Source organism: Miscanthus floridulus, chromosome 11, assembly GCF_019320115.1.
Source record: "Miscanthus floridulus cultivar M001 chromosome 11, ASM1932011v1, whole genome shotgun sequence".
NCBI classification, from domain to species: domain Eukaryota; kingdom Viridiplantae; phylum Streptophyta; class Magnoliopsida; order Poales; family Poaceae; genus Miscanthus; species Miscanthus floridulus.
This window is the reverse complement of record NC_089590.1, coordinates 21,831,425-21,851,502: the sequence shown is the minus strand read 5'-3', so window position 1 is coordinate 21,851,502 and position 20,078 is coordinate 21,831,425. Positions and strand designations below refer to the sequence as shown.

The following is a 20,078-nucleotide window of genomic DNA, read 5'->3' as shown; positions in this document are numbered from 1 at the left end:
TGGGACCTACGCGCTCCAAGACTGCTCAACCACGTCCGGTCATTGCTGATTCCATCGTCTTTGTTCGCTATCTTGTGAACCGCCGCCACGCCCGTCGATTCTACCTTTGTGCCGTGGATCGTCGGATTCATTATCAAACTTGATCAGTGAGAACTCCAGGCACACGTTCATGTCTCCCTCGTCCATCACGTGTGAATTGCATCTTGCCTCGGCTTGGTCGAGTGTCTGTACCAAGCAAGCTATCCATCCATATACTGCTCAACCCGTTGCCTAGCAAGCACACCTGCATGCTTCCAACTCAGCGCTATGCATGCTTGTATACACACAAGCCAGTACCTTCATCCATGCACTACGCCATGCAGAAACAACTACTCGTCTACACCTCCGAATTCCCTGTAAGCTCTTGTGTATAATCTGGTCGTATTCTCATCTTAGCTTTGTTTTATTTAGTCCTTTCTTTCTGTGTTAGTTTCCTAAAGACGTGACGTACCCGATAGTCTGTACGCTTACCATGTTATCTATTTAAGAGTTTATATAATCAAATAATAATTTTATTAATCTACACACAACTAGTTTTATAATAAAAACAATATAGGTTTAACGTCCCCCTTTTATATATCAAATGTTAATTTGATTTATTAGAACATGAATATATTTAATTTATACCCTGCTTGGTCTAAACACGTTAGGCATGAATCTCGTTTAAATTCTTATCATAAATAATGTTTGTTTGCTTATAACGATTCTTCAAAATAAAATATGACTAGACTGAACTCGGTGTTTTAATTAAAAATATATATATATATATTGACTAAGTTATATTCTGCACATGATCCTATGTAATTAGAAGCAAACCATGCACCTAGTCTTTTCTTTTATAATATAAAACTCCTGGCCATCGTTTCTTGTTCATCGTAGTTCCGGTTAGAGTGTTTCTCCCGTCTGTGTGATCGTAGCAATGCGTATGTTGGTTTTCAAACCTTTTTATTGATTGGTGTATTGTTCTAATCTACTATGTTTGCAATGCATGTTTGTTCGGATGCTTGTGTGGTGCTTTGTGATCGGTCTCAGTCGGTGAGTTTTGCGTTGGTGATCTATAAGAGGTTGGAGAAGAAGAAGAAGAAGAAGAAGAAGAAGAAGAAGAAGAAAACGTTGAAGATTAAAGCTTACCGAAGGATCGGTGTTTAAGGCAAGTATAGTTTGGGTTTTCTTTCTGTGACCATGATCTTGAAGCTTGATTAATGAATATGCTATAAACACAAGAGATGACTTGTTAGCAACAACAGGAGGGTTAAATTCCCTCTCCACAAGGTCTCATTTGTAAGTGATCATCCGGGACTTACAGTACAGCTATGAGGGCTATATGGCTCTGGCTCTAGTTGCTTGGGAGACCTTTTCTAGCAGGCTTAGAGGATACTGCGAGTTGGGTATAGGACAGCCTCTGTCCTGTTGTGCCTTGCTATGGAAGCGGCCTTTTAATGGAAGGGGGGTTCCTATATCCGATGACCCTGCGGCCCTTCCCGGTTAGACGAACTTCTGAGTAGCTTTATATGATTTTCGGTGTTTGGACCTTGCAAACCCGTACATTTGGAAATCATGACTCACAGTGAAAGTGTACACCTCTGCGCAGAGTTTAATAAACTGATATATCAGCCGTGCTCACGGTCACGAGCGGCCAAGGGATTCTTACGCCAAAGATGAGCACTTGTTAAATCATGCTTAACTGAGTTATTTTGAGCTATTTATTATTCAATTATACTTGATCATGTGGCTATGGAATGCACTACCTTGTTGCTATATTTGTTGAGTTCGACATGGACTCACCCTTGCAATTTCCCCCACACCTCAGGCTGCTGGAGTCTGAAGGAGTTAGGCTTGTGATCAACCAGTCAGTTGGATCCAGGGGAGTGAAGTCTGCACCCGGAGATCAGAGTTGTCTATCCGTTGATTGCTTTCTAAGGTTATCTCTTTTGCTAAGTTCGCTATGTATTAAGCATTGTGAATTGATACTGCCCCTTCATTTGTAGCTATATGTGAGGTTTGATTACCAGGGCTCACATATGGTGTGCATTCGGCTTTGTCCTTAAAACCGGGTGTCACAAGGCAGCACAACACATGCATTAGTAATATCAAGAACATACCTCAAACCAAATAGATCCTAAGGCAGCACAACAAATACATACATTGATGCATGAATCAAGAATAAAGCATCCTTAAATTGTTGTATTAGAATAACCATAACTCTCAATGACCAAAACATACACAACACAACACATTTGACTCATAGAGTTGTGAAATTTAGGCTTGGCAAGAATTGCAAGAATTCAAAATTAATTATGAAACAGATACAATTAATTTATTCAAATTCCATACATAATGAATTTATTCAAAGCCCCACAATTTTGAGTAACACCTATTGTATAGTTGGGTAACATTACATATGTAATCAGTAATCATTTACTCTTTCATTTGGAACACACAAACACACACCTTTTAGGTTCTTTACATGGTTCCATTTCAGATATAAAATTCCACACTTTTTGTACCAGCTTGTATCAACGGAGTAGGCTCACACTCCCGGAGTCTTTTGCTGGTTCTTTACATGATTCCATTTCAGATATAAAATTCCACACTTTCTGTACCAATTTGTATCAACGGACCAGGCTCACACTGAAATCCCAGAGTCTTTAGCCCAGATCCTTGTCTGTTGCATGAGATTTTAGTTCAACAGCATTGCAATCGACAAAGTATTTGTCCGTGACTCCAGCAACTTGAGGATGCAATGCCAGATAACACACAGTGACTGCACCCTGCAAAAGGATTAAAGAGCGATTCTATGGGCTATAAGTTTGTTCAAGGGACTGCATTCAAGCATTGGAATAGGAGCATATTTTGTTTCCTTTTTTCGTTGAAGTAACTCTGGTGTATATGTTACGAATAAAGAGAGACTCAACTTGATGATGGTATTGAGGCTAAATAGGGACTATATATATATATATATATATATATAGGTACCTTCTGAACTCGGATCTTAAAATTCAAAATTTAAAATTCACGAGTTACTATTCACAGCACTATTCAAATTCAGATTCACTATTCAAATTCGCGTTTACTATTCAAATTTGGGATATGAACAGTGCCCGAGCACTCACCGGGAGTGGCTCAACCACTTCACTATTCAAGGCAAGCGTCGCTTTCACTTACGAATATTTTATGCACGCTGGATGAGCGGGCGCGCGATTAGTGAATATAAATATTGATATGTCGCTTTCGCGATTAGCTAATCTGGTGCTTAGTGAATATGCTTATGCGGAATATTTCTAAGGATCTTTGCAGGCTGGCGAGACCAACAATTCAGCCGGTCGTGCGTACTATGCTTGTGACAGTCCTACTCGGTACTCACCGTATGCATCACTAACTTGCTTCAGAACTAGACTAACCCGGTCTACTCCCTTGCTATCCCCAGCCACGAACACACAGGACTCAGGCTCTATCGTCTCCCCAGGCAGTTCCACCCAAGGGGAATACTTCTCTGCGCACACAGGGTTCTCTACAAACGCCGCTATCTGGGCTAACACGAGAACAACACACGCAGAGGTTTCTCCTCTAGGGTCCCTAGCATAGAGACGTCGCCCCATATGAACGAGCTTAAAGGAAGGCAGGGATTCAAACAGAAAAGCTTAATTCATTTCCACAGAGCAAGCGTACATACAGCTTTCCCTTTCGGGAAACCCCAAGCACTTAGCACAAACCTTAGGGATTACCTTACAAGCGCAGGAAGATCGGTGACTTCCTTTATTCTCTAATTTACTCCACCTGTCCTAAGTGCTTGGGGTTTGTGCTAAGTGTGGAGTAAATTAGAGAATAAAGGAAGTCACCGATCTTCCTGCGCTTGTAAGGTAATCCCTAAGGTTTGTGCTAAGTGCTTGGGGTTTCCCGAAAGGGAAAGCTGTATGTACGCTTGCTCTGTGGAAATGAATTAAGCTTTTCTGTTTGAATCCCTGCCTTCCTTTAAGCTCGTTCATATGGGGCGACGTCTCTATGCTAGGGACCCTAGAGGAGAAACCTCTGCGTGTGTTGTTCTCGTGTTAGCCCAGATAGCGGCGTTTGTAGAGAACCCTGTGTGCGCAGAGAAGTGTTCCCCTTGGGTGGAACTGCCTGGGGAGACGATAGAGCCTGAGTCCTGTGTGTTCGTGGCTGGGGATAGCAAGGGAGAAGACCGGGTTAGTCTAGTTCTGAAGCAAGTTAGTGATGCATACGGTGAGTACCGAGTAGGACTGTCACAAGCATAGTACGCACGACCGGCTGAATTGTTGGTCTCGCCAGCCTGCAAAGATCCTTAGAAATATTCCGCATAAGCATATTCACTAAGCACCAGATTAGCTAATTGCGAAAGCGACATATCAATATTTATATTCACTAATCGCGCGCCCGCTCATCCAGCGTGCATAAAATATTTGTAAGTGAAAGCGACGCTTGCCTTGAATAGTGAAGTGGTTGAGCCACTCCCGATGAGTGCTCGGGCACTGTTCATATCCCGAATTTGAATAGTAAACGCGAATTTGAATAGTGAATCTGAATTTGAATAGTGCTGTGAATAGTAACTCGAGAATTTTAAATTTTGAATTTTAAGATCCGAGTTCAGAAGGTACCCCCTGTCCGTTATCGTCAGACAAAGCCTTCGAGGCGAAGTCATCGTCTGAGGTGCCTTCGTGATTAAGGAAGCGGCCGTCGTCTTCAATTATCATCTTTTACTGTTGCCTGGACAGCTGGACAGAGAATAATTGTCCTGGCTACAGTAGAGTGACTGTATATTCTTTTTGCGCTGTCCTCCATCGCGCACAGATAGTATCCTTCTGGATATTCTATATATATATTACATTGGAGACACAAGAGGAAAACCCTAGACTAGGAGATGACACTAATACCTTACTATTATACCTTAACAGTGTACCCTTACAAAAGCTAACTCACCTAAAACATTGAAAATAGTGTGCTGATGGCAACCAGAGAAGAATGAGAGATTCATTGATCATTATAGCTACCTCTGATTGTGACTTTATGACTGTCAAATAACTATTGGTTTGCAGCACCTTTAAATTTATTAAAAACATAAACATTTCAATAAAGCATATGCAACTTTATAAAAAAAGTGCAAAATAATTTTTATGTTATAAGTACTGCAACATCCAGTTCTGCACAGCACTTTACTAAAATTACACTTAACGCTGGAGCCAGGAAAATATATTAAAACCATAATATCAACAGGACGATGTGTAAACTCTAAGGTTTTGATTGGTGATATAAATGGTATAAGTGTCAATTTTCTGCATGACAAAATGCACAGATCCAAATTTCCCATACAGAGAAAGAAGAATGCATCCCTATTTCTTTTCTGAAAGGAATGGACAAGATCACAGACTTACCTGTTCAACATCTTTCAGGATAAATTTACCAAGTGTGCAAAGAAGACCTGAAATAAAGATTACACAAAGGAAAAGTGTAACAATGCATGTAGTACAAATTAGACTTAGGTCCTGTTTGGCTCCAAAGGGATTTTAAGAATCTGTATACAAAAAATCTAATGTGTTTTACTGGATTCTGTGTCTGTATATTAAAATCCACTAGAATTTAGTCTATTTGGATGAGATTCTAGGATTCTGAGATTAACTGCTGAAACCCAACGGAGTTGAATAGTAAAGAAAATTATGGATGACCCTACTGAAAAATAGGACACAGCTTTGATGAAACTTTTTCAGCAGTTACCATCGAAATTATTCTAAAGAAAAATGTCATCATGTTAACTCTTGATGTAACTTAAAGAAACATTCTCAATAAAATTACTGTACATCTTCACTAGGTTAAATGTGCAACACCAAAGCAAAGTACCTCAAATAGCAAACCAGGATACAGCATACTGACCACATACAATATACTAAGTGAATATTGATAATGATTAGAAGTTAGAACTGAATTTGATTAATTTGGCCATTAACTAAATGTGTTCGTCTCATATATCTGCACCATTTAGGAAACCCCAGTAGCGTGCAATGTTGGTGACAACACCTCCTGGATGAAGGGAGTTGACAAGTACTTTTGCATCTTGTTCCTGTCCACAAAGAAATAGTTAGCGACAATAAAATAAGTTGTTAAAGGAATGGTTCTTTCTATTTCATTTCATAGATAAAATGGTGCTATCTTAAATCTGTCAAAATTTTAGTGTCTCCACGATTTTAAGAGTTCATGAAAACTACTAACTCAGTCCCAAAAAGAATGTGATTCTAGTTTTGTCCTAAATCAAACCATCTTAAGTCTGACCAATTTTATACAGAAAATACCAATATGTATAATGTATTGGTCACTTGGTGCATTTGGATGCATAGGAATGGATGCATTTTTGAGGGGGGCTCTCCTAATTCTAGCACTTTAGTGCAAAAAATTACAGATGAGGCAAAATTGTTGTGTGCGGCAGGGGCCAAAGGCCTCAGGCGCATTTGGCCATAGCCTGTGTTGTGTGGGTGGTTTGTTGATCTCCTTTAGTATTCTTTGGCGAGTGATGCTTGTAAAACCTGACCTGGCCCCTTAGGGATTGTATAAGTCTCTTTGATTTTTTTTCTTCCTAATATAATAGGCAATTCTCCTGCATGTTCGAGAAAAAAATACCAGTATTTATGAAACCAAATAATATCTTAAACTAATCATGGAATATATTTTCATAGTACCTATTGGACTTTGATACACTTTCCTATGAATTTGGTCAAACTAAGATAGTTTGACTTAGAACAAAACTAGAATAGCATTCTTTTTGTGATAGAGGTACTCCGTAATTATCAACAAGATGAAGAGACCCCTCCAGGCTGGTCTTGCTTGTATGTTACCTTACTTAGTTCCCAAGTTAGAAGGAACAGCAAGATAGGAAGGTTTCTCATAAAAGGAAAAATGTAGATATGAAAGTTGTCTATTGTTACAGCCAGGAAGGGGAAGCACAGGCGTGGGACCAAACCGGCGAAGATGGTAGGAGTGACGGCCGGCTGCCGAGGCTCTGTGCCTCACTACCACCAATCTATGGCGGACGGTTACGGGTAGAGAGAGATAGAGAGGTAGGAGGAAAGATTATTTCATTGCTTGATCAACTCATTCGTCCCCAGGGAACCTATATAGCCCGGTGGTCAACAAGGTCTCCTAAACTTCCTCCAATCTAACTAAACCAATTGGTTAAAATGATATCTATCCTTAATCTAACTTGCCATCTAGCCTGTTGCCGGCTTGCTCTTGTTGCGGCGTCCATAGGTATAGCCGCAAATCCCCCCACCCCCACCCCTCTCGAGAAGCAGCTTGTCCACAAGCTGAAACGTCAGGTAATGCTGCTGGAAGCTATCGACATACTCCAGGTAAGCTGCTGAAGATGGCAGTCCGCTCCAATGAATCAACACCTGGCGCACACCGCGAGACAGCCAGGCCTTGAGAGTGAGCTCCGGAGTGGGCACCGCTGCACCATTGAGAGTTAGGGGAAGGACCGGCGACTGCGACGGTGGCTCCACAATGAGCGGCTTGAACAAGCCCACATGGAACACATCATGAAGGCAGGTCATGGGTGGCAGACGGAGACGGAACACAACCTTGTTGATCTCCTGGACAATCTGATATGGCCCGTAGAATCATGGCCTGAGCTTGCCACGTGCAGCTGGATGCAGCGAAGACGATGGGGCTGACATAGGCGAAGCCAGACCTAGTCACCCACCTTGAAGGAGACCACGCGGTGATGCTGGTCATATGCGTGCTTGGCCACAGGTTGGGCTTGCTCCAGCTAGGACCTCCTCAAGGTCGCCCGTGGCAGGGTCCACTGCCACGACGAGGGAGGTCCCTGGTTCATAGGAGGGAATGGATGGCGGCACGCGCCCGTTGACCACCCGGAAGGGCGTATCCCGGAGCGAGGATTGGTAGGCGGTGTTGTAGGTGTACAATCCGTGCAAAGAAGCTAACGAAGCCATTGGCGAGGCTAGGGGTGGGCAAAAATTTACCGAGAATTGAAAACCAAACCCAAAGAACCAGAACCAAAAAATTCAGTTACCTATTCGGTTCCCATTTCTCAGGAACCAAAATTTGCTCGCTTATTTCGGTTCCTGGGCTCAGTTAAGCGAAATTACCAAAAGAACCGAGCACATATAGCGGGGCCCAATAGAAGCCCAACCCATTTGCCTGGTACACGTATATATTGCTTCTCAAACCCTAGATGTGCCCCACTATTTCCTTGAGGCGTGCCGTGCCCCTGTCGCCAGGACTGCCTCCCTCCAGCCCCGCCCGGCCGCCAAGCACGCCGGTGCGCGCATTCGCCAACCTCGCGCGAGACGTGGCAACGAGCGCATCCTCCCTCGCCCGTGCCCGACCGCCACAGTTGAGGTGCCTCCAGGCGCCAGTGCAAGGTCCTGCACGCAGCGGTGTGAGTGCCCTGGGTCGGAGCAAAGACGATGCAAGTTCCCTGGGGCGACAGCACAAGTGTCCGGCGTGTGGGTGCGGTGGCGGCTCCTATGCATCTTTTGGATTTTTTCCATCGATTTGTGCTCTATGTTGCGATCCCATGGATGTTTGCCTAGATCATGTGACATGTTTTATTGATTGGTTATTTCAGTAATAACTGAAACCAAATTTGCTTGGTACAGACTTTTAAATAGAACTAATTGGTCCCTGTTTTCCATGGAACCGAATTTCTATTGGAACCAAACCGATCGATTCAGCAATACCGAATGCTCACCCCTAGGTGAGGCTGTTCACCAGTGAAGCAGCAAAGTTACATGGCGATGACCTTGTCGGCAACCACCGACTGACCGTCAAACTGTGGATAGTAGGCCGACGTCATCTAGAGCTTGGTGCGAACATGGTGCTCCGTAATGCGAATGTGAACACGGTGTCCCTATCAGAGATGATGGAGGTGAGAATGCCGTGAAGACTCACGATGCCCTAGAAGGGGGCCACAATAGATCAGCCTGAGTATGGGTGCACCAAGGGGATGTAGTGGGCGTACTTAGAGAACCTGTCCACCAAGGTAAGGATCATGGACTTGCCATCCAGTATGGGTGCACCAAGGGGATGTAGTGGGCGTACTTAGAGAACCTGTCCACCACGGTAAGGATCATGGACTTGCCGCCCACCTTTGGCAGTCCCTCCATTTTTCTCGAATGCGCAGGAGAGTTGTGCATCTTTGTATTATAGAGAGAAAAGGATCGGCCCCTTACATGAAATCCATCGTGATGTCTGAGCAGACAGTCCATCCTGATGTCTGCGCAGTCCCTCCATGAAATCCATCGTGATGTCTGAGCAGACCGTGGATGGCAGGGAAGAGACAGCAGGAGCCCAACTGGATGCAGGTGCTCCATCTTATTGCGTTGGCTAGTGAGGAAGCCCTGCACAAACTCTTGGACTACGGTGTGGGTACAGAGAGTGGAAATCACGCTGGACGCGGTGGACAGTGCGTTGGGTGCCTTCATGGCCATCATCATTGCCTACAAGAGCTGTTGGAGTGGGGGCGACCTTGGGGACAGGGAGGGAAATCTCTACTAGATTGGAACTTAGAGATCAGCTCTAGCCGCTTACTCACCCTAAGGCGGCTGGCTGGTGATTGAAGGTCACCACGCCGTCCACCAACCCCCATGGAGCGCTGCGCGAGTCGGACGTGAGCTGCTCCTTGAGCGAGACGAGTTATGGGTCGGTCTCGGCCAACGTCCGGAGAGCGGCTACAATATCAAAGCTATGCCCCGACACAACGAGCACCACACCCATGTCGTAGTGTCAGCGGGAGAGGACGTCAGACAACGTGTTGCTGCTGCCTGGCTTGTACTCTACCCTGAAATCAAAGCCAAGCAATTTTCTCACCTATTGATGTTGAGGGATCATGACGAGGCGTGGATCCAGCTGTAGTGGTCCGTCTTGACGACAAATGGGCATCCCCACTGGTACATCCTCCAGTGCCGCATGGACTGGACTAGGCCGATCAACTCCCTTTCATAGGTTGTGAGGCCACGGTGGTGGGGAGCAACTCGGCTTAAGGCCACGGGTCCGCTACCCTAAACCCTGAGCCGCACCAAACCCCGAGCCGGAGACATCACATTCCACCGTGAAGGGCTGGTTAATGATGGGCAGTGTGAGGACAGGGGCCACTATGAGCACCGCCTTCAGCTCATGGAACACCTTGTCAATCGCCGGTGACCATAGGAAGAAGGTGTTGTAATCGAGGCATAGTCGTGGACGAACATCCTGTAGTGCCCCGCAAGGCTGAGGAAGCAGCGAAGAGCACAGTGGCCACCAAGCGTGTATTAATCGACCACGAAGTGCACCTAGTCATAGTCAGTTGCCACACCCACCGCAAAGATAACATGCCAAAAATAGGCCACCGACGACGCTCGGAAGGAGCACTTGGAGGGCTTGAGGCCGAGGGCATTGTCCTGGAGGGCGGTGAACACTACCTATAGGTGGTGATGCCTGGCCCAAGCTGCTAAAGATCAGGATGTCGAAGAAGATCAGCACAAAGCAAAGCAGGAACAAGAGTAGCACATCGTTCATGAGTGCCTAGAACGTGGTTGGCACATTGAAAAGGCCGAATGACATGACTAGGACCTCATAGAGGCCTTCATGTGTTTGGAACACTGTCTTGGCCACATCCTCGTGGTGCATCTGCACCTAGTGGTAGCCGGGGTGGAGGTCGAGCTTGGTCAAGAAGGTGGTGCCACGAAGCACGCCCAAAAGCTCATCGACCACCAGGATGGGGAACATGACCTTGATGGCCCCCTCGTTGAGAGCATGATAATCCACGCAAAACCACCATGTGCTGTCGCCCTTCTGAAGTTCTGCTTTCCAGTCACTCACCGGAGGTCGAGACCCCGATCGCCTGCCCCATCCGCCGCCCTTCGACACGGGAGAGGTTGTCGGTCCACTTAATCTGCTTGGAACCACTCCAATACCCATAGGAAAATCCCCAGCGTACCCATCCCTGCTATCAAATACATTGTCCCAAGGGCCCCATATTCTGGGAGCCCAGGTCATGCTATTGAAAATTCACCCCATCCACCAGCCCACCACCACGCCGGGCCCGTCGGCCGTCATCCGCCCTCTTCGCGCAGGCGTACGTGTCGATCTCACGGAGGTCGACGACAAGCGGACCTTCACCCTCTCCGGTGGACCAGCTACGACCTCCGAGCGACCGAGCTTCGACCTCCGAGGCTCCGACACCCGACAGCGGCTCCAAGCCGACAAGCCCCGTCCAGCTGCCCCGTCGACCCCAGCCGTCCACGACTCATTCAGTTTCGCCCTGTCTATTTGGTTTCGACATTTTGGAACTTCTGCTGTTAGCCTGTTCTGGTACAAATACCAGACGATTTTTTTCTTTCTCAGTTTCTACTCAATTTCTATTCAACATTTCAATTGGATAAAAACTGAAATTGAAAAGATGGATGATGGATCTACAGATTCTTCACAACGAGGAGGACCAAGACTTTGCTATCATATTTTCCTCGGCGTGTTGGTCCAGATCAAGAAACAATTGAAGCTCCACCTTCAGATGACGAGAAAACTGAAGCTCGACCTCCACCTTCATTTATGCTCAACAGTTAATCTTTTTTATGACATTTTCATTTAGATTTCCATCTTGTCCACATGTAGGGGCATAGGGCTCGATGAGGACATGGAGGATACAAATGCAGCACATCACTTGACACTAGGTATTTATATTTATTTTTATATCATCATGTGTAACATCTTAGCAATTTTAGTTGAATCATCAGATCAAATTAGAAATTTTACCTTCGTCTTAGTTATTTATGTGTGTGACATTAATGAGCTCGTACTGGGTATGATAGATGAATATTGGGTATTGGGTAATTTTCACCACTACTGCTAGATAGAGCCACAGAGGCCCTAGTCTTGAGTAAGTCCTAAGCCCACCACTGACGGTCGCCATTGGTGATGGAGAATGGTGAGCGTGGCTGCCAAGTCAAAGATGAAGTTGTGGGTGGAGCCAAAGTCGAGCTAGGCAGTGAAGACTAAGGACCATGGAACCGAAGGTGATGGAGACCTGCATCATCTCGGCTATGTGAATGCCCGCAGTGGCATGAAGTGAGATGAATGGGTTCTCAGCTAGCGTCGGCGTCATCCGTGACCAGCTCCTGGAAGTCGTCTGTGTTGTCATCCATCTCTAGCAACAACAGGTGCTGCATATGTGATTGTGGCCGCGGACATACTTCTCATCACAATTGAAGCACAGCCCAAGGCAGTGTCGTTCATCCATCTCAGCGGGCGAGAGGCAGCAAATGGTACGGCTTGCGACGGTGACAGTTGCGCCCATTGAAGATGTGTCCACCGTGGATGTATCGCCGGAAGCGATGGCCACTGCAGATGGTGCGTGGCCGACGGCAGGATCCCACGCCGAGATGGATACGCCGCTGGTGCCCCGGAAGCCATGGCCAGTTTGTGTCGCTCGAGAGCGCGTGGGACTAGGGGTTCTTTAACTCGACATTGATGCCCAAGAGAGGGTCAAGGTCCGTTGTGAACAGCTGCACCCACTGACTCGATGATGGATCTGACACGCTAGAGGCGCTCGAGGAAACATTACTGGTACTCCTTGACCGAGCCGGTCCGCTTGGTGGTCGTGAGTTCACACAGCGGATTCGACCACAATGATGGTCCATAGCAGAGGTTGAGCTCGACAAAGCGGCTCCATGATGGTTTGCCCTCGTCGAACTGGAGGCGGGTGTACCAAATCTGAGCTGAGCCCTCCAAATTGTAGGAGGCCATATAGACCTCCTCGATGATGCGCTGCTAGAGGAAGTATAATTCAGAGGAATTGATGAATGACAACGGGTCACACTCCCCGTCGAACCGCAGGAACTCCATCTTCTAGAACATTGAGGGCTGGTCGTCATGTTGTCCCTGGGCCAGGGAGCGGTAGCCGTCGCGGTGTCAGGGGCCCTTAGACTCTGATAGTTGGAGGGACGCATGTTGCTTGTTGCCGCTAGCTGATGTCCCGAATGGCCATCTCCATGGACCCGACACCCGAGATTGGACACCAGGGTGGCGATCGCCGCGTGGAGGTCAGCGGCTTCCATCATCTTGCCTGATGCTTATACCAATATCTTACAGCCAGGCAGGGGAAGCACAGGCGCAGGACCAAACCAGCCAAGATGGTAGGAGTGACTGGTCGATTGCCGAGGCTGTGTGCCTGGCTACCACCGATCCATGGTGGAGGGTTAGGGGTAGAGAAAGAGAGATAGGAGGAAGGATTATTTTATTGCTTGATCAACTCATACGTCCCTAGGGGACTTAGCGTGTGTTTGGTTCTGGGGCCATGTGGGATGATTTGGAACTAACCTAGTTTTTTGGGTTGGGTTCGGCCATCTCGTGTTTAGTTGATAGGAATGAGTCCATTCTAGTTCTCTGTTTGGTTTGAAGGTTAGTAGATGTGGGATGAGATAGCTGACGTATGGGTCCACATGTCATCTTCTCCTTTGTTCTCTTCTTCCTCCTTCCTTTGTTCTCTTCTTCCTCCTTCCTTTGTTCTCTTCTCTGCCAGGGTCATCCTTCGCCACTGCTCCTCCTTCACTCGGCCATGGCCTGCTCCTCTGACTCGACCTGCTTCCCCGGCGGCGGCCTACTCCACTTTTGTGACCGCAGCTCGCCGACGGATTGCTGCTCCTCGCAGGCTGCTGGTTCTCCTTTGGCACGGCCTTCTGGGTCTCCTCCGGTGCGGCTCGCTAGGCCCCGCACCCAGCCCCGCCTCTGCGCCCAGCGCGGCTCGCCAGCCCCGCCTCCGTGCCGCTCGCTGGGCACCCAGCACCGCTCGCCCAGCCCTATCTCCGCGCCTAGCGCGGCTCGCCGGCCCACACCCAGCCCCGCCTCCCGCCGCTCGCCGGGCACCCCGCGCCGCCGCGCCACCACCCAGCCCCAACTCGCGCGGCTCGCCTCACTTGCGTACGCGCCGCTCCGTTTCATCTGGGTCCACCCCGGTTCACCCGATTCGGTGGAATCAGCTCAACCCGCACCTAGCAGGAATATTCTCTCTAGGAGCCAACCCAACCCACTCGAACCCCCAAACCAAACACTACCAAATCTGGGTCCAACCCATCCCAACCCAGTTGAACCCTCAATCCAAACACACGCTTACATATGTCGGTGGCCAACAAGGTCTCCTAAATTTCTTCCAATCTTACCAAACCAACTGGTTAAGCCGATATCTATCCTTATTAATCTAACTTGCCATATAGCCTGTTGCCAGCCTGCTCTTGTTATGGCATGACATCTATATATATGGAAATCCATCGATAGAGTTAGGTAAGAGTATAGAAGCTTCACGTCGAGGAGCCTGACTATACATATGAGATTGTGGTCTCAATTTATCATTTAAGTAAGAAGCAATAAGGAAAACCCAGGACCCTACAAGCTCACTGTCTGCCGCATAAATGGAGCTTATCTCCCTCCCTCCTAGACTTCATTTTACTTCTTAATCACAGGACACGCAATCCTTATACCATCAGCCATCCGCCACCTCATCTGCCTCCACCAGCTACTTCCTCCACCTTCCGTTTCCAATAAAGCAAGTCCATAAAAGGAAGACGACCAACAGAAAGCATGTCCACCTTAATCATTTGAAAGAAAAAAAAAGAGTGGGTACCTTCAGGCGGCTAGACAATTCACTAGAATGCAGTATGTTGGCAAGCTTGAACTGGCCATAAGCTAATATGCTGTTATAGCTGTCAAGAAAGACAGTAGCAACTCACTGTGATAAATGAAAACAAATATTTATTCATTTTCTTGATGAGCTGAAGGTTGGAATAAATTCAAATCCATACGAATCATAAAACGTGTTGAAAGTAATGAACATGCAAGCCGATTGGCCAACATCTTAGTGATAAGTTTAGCAAAACTATGCTGGAGATGATCAGCAAGCCAATTGGCCAACATCTTAGTGATAAGTTTAGCAAAACTATGCACCAAGCTAATAGGCCGAAAATCCTTGGGCTGATACGCACCAACCTTCTTGGGAAACAAAGTAATGTAGGCTGAGTTGAGAGATTCAAAATTCATGAACTTCCTGCTCCAAAGCGCTGAAACTGCAGCCATGATATCCTCCTTTATAACCGGCCAACAGGATTTATAAAAACGACCTGTAAAGCCATCCGGCCCAGGGGCTTTATCTGATGGCAATTGCAGAATTGTCTTCCATACTTCTTCTTCACTAAAAGGAAGATCCAAAACAGCCAAGTCCTGTGAATTGATTCCAATCTCAGCTAAATTGACAGTATGTAGCCTGTCTGAACTACTCCCAAGCAGATTATCATAGAAATTATCAATCACTTCAGCTTTGTCCTGATGGCTTGTACAAACACGGTCCCCGGAGATGAGATGACCAATAATTTTTTTTCTCTTTCTATGACGGGCAGGCAAATGAAATAGCTTGGTGTTGGCATCACCTTCCCGGAGCCATCCAATACGTGATCGCAGCCTATCAATAGTTCTACTAAAGGAAGAAAGAGCAAGGCTGTGCTTTTTCAGATTGTTTTTCAACCACAATTCTACTGGAGATAGGGGATGATTATCTTGAGCTATCTCAAATTGATGAAGGATTTCCCGTGCCAAGGCAAGCTGAAATTTCACATTACCAACTGTTTTGCTACTCCACCTCTGTAATCCCTTAGCGGTTGCTTTAAATTTCTGGCTTAGAGTTAAATAGGGGCAAGAGCTAGTAGGAACAGACGTCCATGCAGTGGCTACCTGAAAGCTCTAGTTTGGTTTTGGTGAATTGATGAAACCCTAAGTGCTAACCTAGTTTATCAAGTGATCATGACATAGGTAGCACACTTCAAGTAGAAGAAGCTAATGAAGATCATAGCATGACAATGGTGATGGCATGGCGATGATCAAGGGCTTAAACTTGAAATGAAGAAAGAGAAAAACAAAAAGCTCAAGGCAAAGGTATAAACCATAGGAGCTATTTTGTTTTAAGTGATCAAGACACTTGGAGAGTGTGATCACATTTAGGGTTGATAGCCGTACTATTAAGAGGGGTGAAACTCGTATCGGAATGCGGTTATCAAAGTGCCACTAGATGCTCTAACTCATTGCATATGCATTTAGGATCTAGTGGAGTGCTAACACCCTTGAAAATATTTGTGAAAATATGCTAACACATGTGCATAAGGTGTTTGCACCGGCGCTTTTGGAAAAATGAAATGTCTATTTTCTATTGCGCCGGATGCAAAATTCTTGGTGGTTGGCACATTTGAGCAAGGGTGAAGAAGTTAGAGTTGAAATGGAGTTGGTCGAAATGATGCTGGCGTCGGTCTACTGACCGGACGCTGGGTCACTCAGCGACCGGACGCTGAAAGGCTGCGTCCGGTCGAGCTGTCAGATGGCACAGTGGGTAGGGTTGAGCACCGGACGCTGGTCTGCGTCCGATCAAGGTGGACCGGACGCGTCCGGTCGAAAAAACATGCCTCGGGGAGCTTACTGGAAACGACCGGACGCTGGGGCTTCAGCGTCCGGTCAGTTTTGACCGGAGCGTCCGGTCAGCTTCGTAGCCGTTGGAATCTGACGAACAGCGTTTGAAGGGGATGACACGTGGCGTCCATCGAGCGACCGGACGCTGAGGGCCAGCGTCCGGTCAGAGCGCGTTTTGCCCAGTGAAGGGGTATAATGGCTCTATTTGATTGGGGCTCTATTTATAGCCCCATGGCCGGCTGTGGCTTAGATCTTTGGCCATTTTCATTGACATAGCAACCTTGTAAGCTAAGCCAAAGCCCTCCCACTCATCTACATCATTGATTCATCATCATAGTGAGATTGGGAGTGATCCAAGTGCATTGCTTGAGTGATTGCATCTAGAGACACTTAGTGATCGTGTTTCGCTGCGGATTTCGCTTGTTACTCTTGGTGGTTGCCGCCACCTAGACGGCTTGGAGCAGCGAGGATCGTCGAGCGGAGGTGGTGATTGTCTCCGGCTCCGATCGTGGTGATTGTGAAGGGTTCTTGACCTTGTCCCCGGCGGAGAGCCAAAAGGTACTTTAGTGAATTGCTCGTGGCTTGTGTGATCCTCATCTTGTGTTGGTTGTGCGGCACCCTATTGAGGGTTTGGCGTGTGAAGCCAATTAGCGCGTGAACCTCCAAGTGAGTGAATCGCCACAACGAGGACTAGCTTGCCGGCAAGCAAGTGAACCTCGGTAAAAATCATTGTGTTCATCCTTTGATTCCGATGTGATTAGTCTCCATTGTTATTCATCTTTGTGATTGATTGGTACTTCATCTACACGGCGGTATAACTATCCTAATCACTCTCTTTACTTTACCGCAAACTAGTTGACAAGCTCTTTAGTGTAGCTAGTTGTGAGAGCTTGCTTGCTTGGTTGGTGTGGCTCTTTAGTTAGTCTTTGAGAGCACACTAACATAGAATAGTGTCTTTGCTATTGTGTGAATAGACACTATCTAAACTAGAATTGTGGTAGGTGACTTGCATTTTAAGTAGGCTAGCGCAACACTCGCTTCGCCTCATAATTGTCTAACCACTTTGTTAAGTGTTGTTGTAGAAATTTTATTAGGCTATTCACCCCCCCTCTAGCCATTAGGACCTTTCACTACCACCTCCTGAAACCCATCCATCTTGGTCCAAAAGGACTCAAAATGAAATCTGCGCCTTCCTACTTTGTTATCCTGAAGCCCCAACAGAATAGGGCAGTGATCAGAATCTTTTGACACCAAACTTTGGAGCAAGCAATTAGGGAATTTATCCTCCCAGTCTACAGAACAGAGAACCCTGTCCAACTTAACCAGAATAGGGGAGTCTTGCTGATTAGACCAAGTGTATTTGCGACCATGGAGGGGAACTTCTTTGAGGGCCATATCATTAATGAAACGCCTAAACCGACCCATCATAGCTCTATTGTAGTTGGCATTATTCTTATCCTCATCCTTGTAAATCAAATTGAAATCCCCTGCTATCATCCAAGGCCCAGGACAGGCAGCCCGAATGTCACGAAGCTCCTGTAGATACTGAATTTTATCCCCATTCCCCTGCGGTCCATAAACACAGGTCAGCCACCACGCGTGTCCAATATCCGCGGAGAATTGAATGGACGTACTAAATCTGTCAACCCTCTGAGCACCAGAGACTCCCACATGACGCCTCCAAGCAACAAGAATACCACCACTAGCCCCGGTTGATGGCAGAGACAAGTGTCCTGTGAAATCAGACCCGAGGGTAGATAAAATGACCCTTTGAGACATGGCTGTGATCTTGGTTTCCTGAACACAAACAATATCTGCACAAGAAGAGACTACCCGAGAACGCACCGCATCTTGTCTAGCGGTAGAATTTAAACCCCTCACATTCCAAATCAGAATTTTTGATGGATCCATTGAACACAAATAAAGAACGACCACAGAACTGACTCAGAACAGACCTACATCACCAGCACCTCCTCAATCCCAGACTCCAAATCTTCAGGGAGAGACCAGTTAAACAATGCAGTCAGAGCCTAGAGATGAGAATCCGAGAGTGGCTGCCCAAACAGCTTGAAATACTTGTCTTGGGCCTTTTGAGTCAAACCTTCATGCTCATCAATGATGTTGAGGGACCTCATCGCCTTCTTCCTTGGTCTTCCCCCCAGGTCTGCAGGGATCACTTCAGCCTCGACACCAGCAAGCCGACGGCTACGGCGGGGGTAGACCCTGGGTGGCACAGACATGCCTCTATGTCTGCTGACGGAGGGGCCGGGCAGCAGGCTCGAAGTGCGTCGAGTTATCTTATCAAGGAATGCAGTCTGAGCATCTGGTGCAGCCGTCGACGAAGGAAGGAGTCCCGCAGCCGCCGGAGGGGGCACCATCGCAGCCACCAGAGGAAGCCTCGTCGCGGCCGCCGGTTCAGCTGCCGGATGGGGCACCGTTGCAGCCGCCGGGGATGGGCCCTCCGCATCAGCCAGAGAGTAGGCCAGAGGTTTAGCAGCATCAGCCGCCTGCTCACCCCAACCATCGAGCCCACGGCAGGGGCCATCTCCGTAGAGGAGGTTGGAGGCGGAACAACGACCCCCCCCCCCCCCCCCCCCCCCGCCTCAGCCCCACCCGCGGGGGTCCTTGAGTGGTGGAAGCGGCGCCTAGAGTAAACCAGGAGCGGCTTCACTTGAGGATGAGGAAGCAGCGGTGGGGTGACCAGGAGACTGAAATCGGGAATGTGAGATGAAGAATGCGGCATCCGAGGTGAGGCCGACAAAGCTCTAGACATCCTCTAATGAGGATGCATCATACAACAATTTTTATGACGCACTTGCCCCAAAGAACAATCCTCCCTACAATTTGGCCCTTTGTGTGCAGCATGTGATTGTGGTTGAGACGTGCCATAGCAACCGTTAAGTTTGCCATAATGTAGTGACCAACTGACCATATCAATACAGTGTAGCCATGGCCACGGCCAGTGGTCATTTCTGAAGATTAGTTATGCACTTATACTTACATAAGAATGTTCAGCGGGAGGTCCAGCACATTAAACTCGTTAACAAATCTTCTCACAGATGACATCGAGCTAAGGTCAACCTCAAGGATCTCAATCTTCGCAGTAGGAACTTGTCTCAGAATATCTTCCCTCACACGCGCAGCAGCAGACGGATTCCTCACCCCCATTATGACGTGCACGCCCCGCACCACAAGAACCTGGCATGTTTCAGCTCCAATCCCACTAGACGCATCTGTATGTAGGAAGTTTTTCCGTCAAGATGGTCACCACCAGAATTCAAGAAAGCAGCACAATTTGAGTAGCAGAGCAAGAGCTGGAGCACTGTTAATGTTAAATCCTAGAAAAATATATGCAGCAGTTGAACTGAGGGCAAATCTAAATCCACTGATGCTCTAATACTAGTCAATAATGGACTAAAAATCAAGAATCAGGAGTGTGACAAATCAGGAGTCACAAAACCCAATCAAATAGCAAGGACGGCTACAAGAGGGAAGAGGGAGGCAGCAGTAAGTGACCGGTGACGATAGCGACGAGGCCGGAGCCGCAGATGCGGGTGGTGACCTCCTCTGCCGTTGACGACGGCGAGAACCCCGAG

At 47.2% G+C, this 20,078-nt stretch overlaps 1 protein-coding gene across 1 annotated transcript in view; it reads right to left on the bottom strand.

The window, feature by feature from the left end:
- Positions 1-20,078, bottom strand: part of LOC136494747 (short-chain dehydrogenase TIC 32, chloroplastic-like) — a 52,079-nt gene that overhangs the window by 5,802 nt on the left and 26,199 nt on the right. Inside the window, exons 6-7 of the mRNA XM_066490923.1 lie at positions 6,025-6,109; positions 5,427-5,473 (exon numbers count right to left, since the gene is read on the bottom strand). Coding sequence (XP_066347020.1) covers positions 5,427-5,473; positions 6,025-6,109 — 132 coding nt within the window. The remainder of the gene's footprint in view (positions 1-5,426; positions 5,474-6,024; positions 6,110-20,078) is intronic.